At 36.2% G+C, this 9,972-nt stretch overlaps 1 protein-coding gene across 1 annotated transcript; it reads right to left on the bottom strand.

Annotated features, from left to right (window-relative positions):
* Nucleotides 1–1,816: 1,816 nt before the first annotated feature.
* rnf168 (ring finger protein 168) lies at nt 1,817–9,096 on the bottom strand. The gene is given in 8 exon segments (XM_056757452.1): nt 1,817–2,821; nt 2,824–2,848; nt 3,196–3,271; nt 5,170–5,264; nt 7,436–7,606; nt 7,798–7,868; nt 8,037–8,441; nt 9,018–9,096. Coding segments are annotated over 7 exon segments (1,425 nt in total). The 5' UTR covers nt 8,371–8,441; nt 9,018–9,096; the 3' UTR covers nt 1,817–2,168.
* Between the last annotated feature and the right edge of the window lie 876 nt (nt 9,097–9,972).

The raw sequence follows: 9,972 nt of genomic DNA, 5'->3' as shown, positions 1-9,972 counted from the left end.
TTAAGTAGTTTGAAACAGTTTGAGACCCGACTGAAGGGGAACATTATTGATGTTGATTTAATTTTATAGCTATTCTTAACTGTGATGATTATTCATACTAAAATTTGTTTTAATGAATTGGTTCACTTGACATGTGGCAATTTGAACCTTTATTAAAGGGCAAACTTCTCTTTTCTTTCGGTGTGAGTGAATGAGGACTCACGGTACAAAGGTGCGCAAGCGTCGAACAGATCGGGCAGAATTACCATTTGCGCATGCGCGTTTTCTACTACGTCATTATGCACGTCACTTTTGTCATCGTGCATGCTTCCCGGATCGTGTACCGATAGAGTGCATTTTCCAAACGGAAGTGAGCAACCGTATGCCCAGCTCCCTTTGAAGGGCTGAGCCCTTGAAGTCAACTCTGTCAAGGGTGTAGGGCATTCATTTCTCTCCGTTTGGACTCCCTTCAAAGAGGAAAGGACTGGCCAAATGTTACCTTGACAACGCCGCACATGCACTCTGAATCCAGCGCTCCTTTGTTGAAATTAAACAACAATTTTAATAGTTCTTGTTAAATATTGTGTAATAATGTTTTATTTCATCTTGTATTTTATTATTAATAAAGGGAATATGTGATAAAGGAAACCTATAAACAAGTAGCTATTTTTAAACATAGGCTATTAAACTTTCCTATAAACTAAATTAAGTTATTATAGTTTAAAAATCTCAAATCATATTTATCACTGACAAAATAGTGTAAAACAAACACAAACGGACTTCTGAAAGAGCCCTTTACGAAGGGATTTAGGTGTTCACTTTCGTTTGAAACGCCCCTACAAATGGCGTGCGTCCCCTTCACGAAGGGCCCTTCAAGGGCGCATAATTGCCATTTGGAAAATGCCCATTCTGTAACAATTCACCACTGACCCAGACTGGAAATCTGGGCAAAAATCTGCATAAAAGTCGGTAGTGTATTTCATGCAGTTGCACGTTGAGACCCGTTTTCTAAAGTTTGCATTTTCAGTCCCCTTAAACGCAGTTTCTGTATAAACAGACATTTTTTTATGTTTTCAGTTGAAAACTGTCTCGTGTAAACGGCCTCTAAGATACAGGAATGAAGTGCATTTTCAGATTTTATCTAAAGATTATGAGGGCACAATTTTTTTTAAAAGAGAATGACCCGTATTGAACTATTTAATATTTAATGAAAAATAGGCATTGTTATTTTTTATTTCACTAGGACTTTAAGTTTGGGCCACATAATATTTCTTTATGTTGTTGCCGCTGTCTATATTACTGTGTATTATTCTGTTGAACACAAAAGATTATGAGAAATATCGTAGTGGTTTTGTGTCCATACAATTTTAATGGTGGTCATTGTTGATTGGTTACCAACATTCTTCAAAATATTTTCTTGTGTTTTGTAGATGAAAGCCATATTCAGAGTTGGATCAACATGACGATGAGTACTTTTATTGTAAATTTGGGAAAAATTGTTCCATTGATTTTTTTCAACAACTGTCATGTCTAAATATAATTCACAAAAATGGCACATATTTGGAAGAAATGTGTTCAGTTGTTCACAGAAAGAATTTTTTTTTTTTGCGAAACACATATCTCTAATAAAATCAGATAAAAATAATAAATTTAGATTCAGAATGAACATAATTCACATATCTGGCAAACACTGATATGGTTGCAATTCCAAGGTTGATAACTTCTGTGTCCTAGCAGTATAATGAAACAAAATATTTATATATCTTTTTTATTTGGAGAAAATTCCTTGTTTATCCCCTTGAACTTTTCACACATGAAATGACCACACTCCAACAACTTATTTTTCCATAACCTAATATTTTATTGAAACTAAGTGTGAAACATCTGCAAATGCGTACAAATAAAACATGTGTACAACTTTTTAACAGCATTCATACTATTTTAAACTCTTAACTAGTCAACTGATAAATGCTTTTAGTAATAAAACTATTGTATCATGACTTAAAAGTATCATACTCCCAAAATGACAGCTTGAAAAGGCACCAAAGGGGTATTAGCAACATACAGGAAGAAATTGAAAAGCTATGACTGTGGACAGCATCCTTCAGTAGCAGCAATGCATCTCACATCTGTTATGATTTGTAGTCTCGGATGTAAAATAAATCCGTCTTACACAAGAGAGGACAGCTTCAGCTGCCCATGTTGGGAAACATCTCAGTAAGGGTGGTCTGCTTGGTTCCCTTCTTCAGAGGAGTGGACTGGACTGTTGTTGATGTTGAAGAGGACACAGGACTCTTCCCAGAGTTCATTGCAACTAGGTGGGAGCCTGTTCCAGACAGTTTCTTAGTAGCTTTTTCCTTGTCCTCCCTCGGTCCTGTGGAGCTCTTTGCACTTTTCCCTTTTGTGTTGTCCTCATCCGGGTTTGAGCTTGTGGAAGCCGAGCTGTTTTTTTGCCTGAGCTGATAGCTGTCGGCCGAACCCTTCCTGCGATCCACGGAGTAATCGCGGTTCAGTTCCCTCTGAAGTCTCATCGCCAGCCGTCGATCCTCCTCCTCTTGTTGCCAGCGACTTTGCATGGATTCCTCGCACCATGACATCTCTGAAAGGATGGAGCTTTCGGCTGGAGGGAGTTCAAAGTGTGAATCAGAACACGGTCTCTTGTTGAGTAGATCAGCTTCGGGTTCGACCTCCGTCTCTGAACTCTTCCGTTTGGATGTAGTGTTGTTGGGACTGTTGAAAGTTTGTTCCGAGCAGCTAGGATGAGAGTTGGAGGTTGAGGGCTTGCCATAGTAATCCAGCACTGGCATGGTCTCATCAGTGTCCTCTTGAGAGTTTGACAAGAGGGTTTTTGAGGGTTCAGAATGTTTTCCTCAAGAACAAAAAAACAGCATTTGTAAATGTAACATTTACATTTGTAATACTTTAAAACTCTTTGATGGTAATTAAAGTAAGTTTTTCAATTATGCACTATTGTGTACTATTGTTGTCGCTGTCATTCAAAATCCTCCAAAAAACACTGTCCTTTCTAAAAGATTAAATACTGTGATGTCAAATTGGACAGGCACTGTTTAATACTTTTATTGCTTACATATTTGAAAATCCTAGTGACAATCATAAATTGACTAATAATAATCATTTTTAAAAATCACGAAATCTTGAGATAAAAGGTTTCAGAAGGACAGCCACGATATGCAACTTAATTAAGAAGCATTTTACCTTATTAGCCATAAGGGAGGAGTTTGGGCTGCTCTCAGAACTGGTCGACTGTTTATGTGGCACTGGACGAAGAAACCTAAGATGAATGGGAATATCATCAATAATTCATTAATTATTAATCATTATTATACCAAGGAGCTGTTGAATGCTTCAATCTGATTGCTTGACAAACGTTCTACGAGTGGGCATTAATTTGCAGTAAATGCACAGCTATCAAGGTGTTCCAGGTCTGCTGACCGCATTACAGTTCCAGATCACTTCGCCAAGTTTAAACAACGTTTATAATCTCATACTTAACTGTTAATGAAACCGTGTGCAGTTTCGTTTTAATAAACAAAGCATTTCAAAAACAAGAAATAAAGGCCTATATTGAAATCGAATAAATAAAATAACTCAAAAGAAAAACAAAATGCGTTAATAAACACTGATAGCCTACTGGTAAGTTTTCCTCTTCATGCTGCTTATTACTGATAACATGTGTATTTTTATAGACCTACTCTTTCAAATGTTGGTGTGATTTTTTTACTGCTGAAGATAGAAACAATACGAGGCGTAAATAATATTATCCCTGGCTTTTCTGTCACATTACTGCAAACACGCAGGTGTGCAGGTCTCTCGTTAAAAATGTAGCGTTACAATGCTAAGTGTGCTATTTGTAAAAGTCAAGTTACTCATCCACAACACAACATAAAAGGAGTAGTTCACCTTCACAATGAAAATTCCTCTGTGTTCTGCAGAAGAAAGAAAGTAATAAAGGTTTCAAATGACAAGACGGTGTGTAAATGATGACAGAATTTTCATTTTGAAGGTGAACTACGCATAACACTTAAGTCCTTTCACACAGAGATCCAGGAAAATACATGGAAAATGTGTCCAGGAATTTGGCCGGGAACGTTAGATTTTGTTCATTCACACGGCAAGTGATTTTCTGGATTCTGTGCTTGTGTTCACACACATCCCATGAAGATCCTGTAAAGATACGTGATGTAATAAACTTCAATGTAATGTCACATGCATTTTTTTTCTTCGTGACAATAGGGTTGAGCACGTTGAAAGATAATTCCTTGGGGTGTTTTAAGGTGGCTAAATGGCACAATTTGTTATAATTACAGCCTTCTTTTATTTAGGTCCAAATAGGCCTAAATAATCTCTCTTTTTTTGTTTGGTATTCTGTAGCATATATTTTTGCAAATGAACAACGAAGAGGAATGAGGCACAAGAACGCAAGGAAGGCTATAGCCCAACGAGATTAAGCTAAATATAAAATGTCATATGAAAACAAATAAAAGCAAATTGTTCAGAGCAAATTCACACAGCCGGTTTGAAAAAATATAATACGATTCTGGGAAGTAAAAATTTGATATTATTTTTGCAACATAGCCTAACGGCAATACAAAAGGCACGGAATAATACTTTTTCAGTAATATGTTGTACAAAAATGTGAGTTTAAAATAAGTTTATCGTTTTTTAAAACAAAATTTGAGTTGCAAAGTTTTTTAGCATTTACATTTTGTAACTATTTGTAGAATTAGCTCATGCAGACCAAATGAAAAAACAGTTAATAGGGCCTATAGATTAATGTCCATTATGCGCTGAAAACCATAAACAAACACTTATGTCGGTATATGATCATCATGTTTATGTTACATTTACATTTAGGCATTTGGCAGACGTTTCTATCCAAAGCGACTTACATTGCTTTATCCGATACATTTTACATAGGTATTTGCAATCCCCTGGGATCGAACCCACAACCTTGAGTTATTAACGCAATGCTCTTACCACTGAGCTATATTGTTTGCAATGTTTTTGTTTAGAAAAACAAGCAAATAAATCACTTTTCGGATCAATCCGGGATGCGTTTGCACTCACACAGAAGGCACTCTGGCAATTTTACGTCAATTTTCTGGGATCAGTGGTTTGTGTGAATGGGTTTTTTATAGATTAGCGCAGATACTAACAGAAGACACTTACTTCTCAATATCCCCTAAATTCGATTTTTTTTTCTTCACTGGCGTAGCATCAACAGGCTTGATGTTCCAAGATGATTCAGAGATTGGTCCTGAATTCTGCACAGACAAAAACAGCATTACATCATTTTTTATTAACAGAAGTTGATGTGGAGGTTCAGACACTTTCCACATTGCATGCATGATATCTAGTAAACTCAAAACAATTCTTAAAAGCTTCCATTTGAGTTTAGGTGAGATTTATACAGCAAACTTTCAAAGAAACATGCGCAGACAAAGGTTATTTTAGTTTACTAAAATTGATACTTTGAACAAGTTCCTGTTCGTTCATATCATATCAAATCAAATATTAACCTAAAATGATTTGGAAAAACTTTACTCAAGGAAACTTTCGAATGTTGCCTCAAAAATAAACGGAAGTTATAATAATAAATTAAATATATATATACATTAGAGGTGTTGCGATTGGTCGCCGATCATGATCGGCGGTCTCAAAAAGGCCGATCCTGAAAAGCCGATCAGATGACACAAAATTGGCGAGACATTTTTTTAGGTACTATGAAAATGGCTTCACCAGTCTGGCAATTCTACAAGGTGTGTGAAATAGACATGCATTATCAATCTGAAAGATGTGTACTAAGCGAATTCCACGATGTGGGAAGCACCCAAAACATTTTTACACCAGCAACCTCTTTAGACATTTGAGGGTTAGTCACATAAAGGAGTGCGAGTAGTTTTCAAAGTTAGCTTGTGCTTAGAGAGAGCAGGACAGTTCAGTAGCTCGAGCGCCACTCAGCTGCAGAGATCGCGTCAACCGAAAATTCATTCTACCAGTGATGGAAAAATTTGAAGGCAATCTGTCATTTTGACGGACTACAATAAAGGGGATTTGTAATTCCCCTATTTATCATTACGTGTCATTAGAACGTGATCGTGAATGGACTGAACATGATTGTGAGCGGCAGGCTATCGCGTCTTTACAGAGTTTATACCTCATAAAATAGCGTCTTTTTGGATAAATAATAGCTTTCAGTTAGTGGAAAAATGTCTCTCACTAAGTTTTCTCTGTTCAGTGAGCGGCAGAATCTGCACATATATGACCAAACCACAGCTTTCTTGTGAGTACAAAACAACTTTTACAGGCACCTGTCATTGTTACTGATTGGAAATATGGACATAAACATTTGCTTGTAATTAGATTACTCTTTATGTCAGACAACAGAAACATTGAATAATAAATGAAAAGTCTAAAATGAAAGTCTTGCGCAACCTCTCCTCAGCAGTCAGTAACAGAGACATTTTTAAAAGCATCAACCCTACTGCAAGGACAGTAAGAAGCATAAAGAAATATCAGATTATAAGACAAAATAATGTAATAAATTTGCTTTGATCATGGCCACTTTATATTGTGGAAGACAAAGGGTTTCTGGGACTCATGTCACAGGCTGCTATGTTTTATGAAAATATGTGGTAACACTGTCCTTGAAGCATTTATGTTCAATTTATTATAAACGTAGTTTTAAAGCATTGTAATGCACATTTTAATGCATTGTAATGTCTTATAGATAATTGTTATTACAGTTAATACATTATTACACTAAGCAATTCATTGTTACATTACACATTTTAAATTGTTTATAATTCCTGACAACTAAATATAATGCTTTACAATACACATTATGAATAATAATAATAATTCTTTATAATGCATGATACATAAATGCTTCAAGGAAAGTGTTACCAAATATGTTACTTACTAATATTCATTAGTTAATTCATGAGACTTTCTCTTCTGGTACTGAGAAAGCTTCAAATAGCTCAAGTAATCGGTGATCGTATCGGCCGATACAGCTTTCAGTGATCGAGGATCGGTGTTCGGCTCCAAAAATCCTGATCGGAGCACCCCTTATACACATTTAATATACAGCAATAATAAAAATAAACCAATAAAGTATAAAATGCATATACCAAAATTGCTTAAACTTGAACTAAAATTAAAGAAAAAAATCTAAAAGTAAAAGCTAATTTAAAATTTAAAACTAAAATCAATACTATAATAACTCTAGCAAAGACTGCTTACTACAAAGAAGATTACTTCAAAAGTTTACTAAAGTAGATGTCATCACATCATTAACTGATCCAGTTCCAAAGACCCAGTTTTATCTTCCAGTACTTTCTCATCCTACATGTGCATGACAGATCTTTGAATTTGCACCCAATGAACCAATACCAAACTCCAGTATCAGTCCATCTGTGATGTGTGACCTCACCAGCTCTTGGCTGATCAATCTGGCCAATCGCTCATCATCCTCTAGCTGCTTCTCCTCCTGTCTTCTCCTGGCCTCCACCAGCGGCTCCTCCTCCTCGGCTAAAAGGCGCTGGATATATTCCTCACTGGCTCTCTTCTCGGCGTCCTCCAGAGCTCGTTTCTCCTCCACCAGCTGTTTAATGCACGAAATGAGGTAAAGACAACCATACCAGACTATAGCGAAAACCTGACTAGCATGACAAGCACACAAAACTGTCATGTAAACTTGAGATTAGAATGTAATGTGCGTTTCAGTGAGATGTGGCTGTTTTTCTATTCACTGCCAGCTAAAAACTCAATATTAGACCATCATAAAGCCCTCACCTTACTGATCTGATCCTCATACTCTCTTCTCACTTCACCCGGCTGACACACCCGAGGTTTTGGAATCATGACTGGAAGAGGAAAACCCATTACATGATGAGAAAATGATTATTTAGGGATTTATTGATTTTTGGCCACAACTACTTCATGCATACTAAATGCCATAATGACTGATCGAAATATCTATTGTCCTACTCCACCAAATAGTGAAACACAAGCTTCAAGAACCCTTTACTCACCGCTGACATCATCATCTTCGATCCCCTGTAATCTCCGCTCACACTGCTCTGGAAAAGCATTCTGTATGCGTTTCCACATCTCCATATTGATCAAAGTCTTGTTCCGGCTATTGAGTCGTGCCCAAGTGGACACACGTTTCCGGCAAAGCGGGCAGCACATGTTAGACTTGTCCACTGTCTCGAGGAAGCATGGTTTGCAAAATGTATGTGTGCAGGGCAAGGTGACCGGCTCCAGGAGGATGTCCAGACAAATGGGGCACACGCAATCTGACCGCGTAAGACCCCCGGAGCTTCCTTCAACAGGACCTATGTCCACTTCAGACACAGGTGGCATCTTGCAGCCTGTCCCTCTCTCTCAATGAACACTGGTGTTGATCCTGGAGTTCAGATGCACGTGACAATCAGCTGAAAAAGAGGACAACTTTATTGCAGCCCCTCCATTACATGTAATTCAATAATGTAACGTTACACACACAGAAAGATTTTTTCGCTTTTTTTCAGTCATGGGTACTGATGTAAATCATACATTCTGCATAAGAAGCACTAACTTGCCATTTTATAAACAATACAATATATGTAACAATATTAAATCACCCGTAGAAAATCAATAAGTGGAAAGATTTGAACAAAAGTGTTTGTTTACCTGGCAATCGGGAGAAAACATGTCAGACAGTCGCCTACAAATTTGCGCATATTTTACCACAAGACGTAAATAATGGAAAACATTTAAAGTAATTAAAATAATTAATCAGAATAAGCATGAATTACTTGGTTCGGATTTAACATATAATACAAGTTGTGAAGCTAACGTTAACTGCATCTGCAAATCTAGACAATGGAGGAGAAACTTAAAAGCACATAGACTGATCGGTTAGAACCGAAGTTATATTTTTATTATTAAGAGCATGACATCCCCGATGTTAAATGATTCGTTGATCTTAGCATAAAAATACACATAAAATTGATTTAATTCACACCTACGTTTCAGGCCCCGAAATCGCGGCAATTTTTGCGCCTTGTTACTTCCTTGTGAAGCCATAGAAACCAACGAAAAAAAAATACTTTCAAATTAAAAGTCCTAAAATTTCGTGCATAGAGATGTACGATTGCGAGTACTGTCTGAGAGATAATGGTGAAAGAAAAGAGTAATTATGAATTCTAATAAAAATGGATGCTTCAGAGAATAAGAGTTTAAAAATCTTATTGACTTTTCTGAAATGTAATAAAGAAAGAAAAGAAATGACATAATTATTGTTTTTTGTTGATTTTTATCCATGTCATTTAAATAAGCACGTTTATGATAAAAAAAACTATTGACCATAATTTACATTCCAAATCGGAAGTCTGGAGCAGCAGATTAATTGCTTTTATAATGCCTGACAACAGCATAACAGATTGTTTCCAGTTAAAATTAATGGTATTTTATCATTTGTAGGCCTGTGTCTTTAAACAATGGTTTTGATTGTCTTTAAAACATCTCCTCTCAAGCCATTGTGTTAAGTTAAATATAGCTACATGGTTTTTAATAGGTAGACTTCAACATGTTCGTGTTATTTTGTTTGTTATATCTAAAATAACACACTAGAATGCATAAATACTGTTTTATTAAGTGTGACTTGGACCTGTCCAGTCCTTACAAGCACCTCTAGAAATGAGATATGAGAATGATGTTGTCTTCCTACAACAATGTATAGAATTACTGCAAATATGTCTCCCAGAGATGTGCAGTTGTGAAATTAACTGAGGTTAAGTCAAATAGCCATGATCAGACGATTATTTAACAATTGTGACAGCCCTATTTACACTCAGATAATAACTCTTAAGCCAGGGATCCAAAGTTATTTTTATTTACATGTACATACGATGTTTGCCTTTAATGTGAAAATAATTACTTTTGACAATCAATTTATTTAAAAACAAACCTATACAGTAAACA

Source organism: Triplophysa dalaica, chromosome 9 (assembly GCF_015846415.1).
Source record: "Triplophysa dalaica isolate WHDGS20190420 chromosome 9, ASM1584641v1, whole genome shotgun sequence".
Taxonomy (NCBI): Eukaryota; Metazoa; Chordata; class Actinopteri; order Cypriniformes; family Nemacheilidae; genus Triplophysa; species Triplophysa dalaica.
The sequence above is the reverse complement of the archived record's forward strand: the minus strand, read 5'-3'. Positions and strand labels throughout refer to the sequence as shown.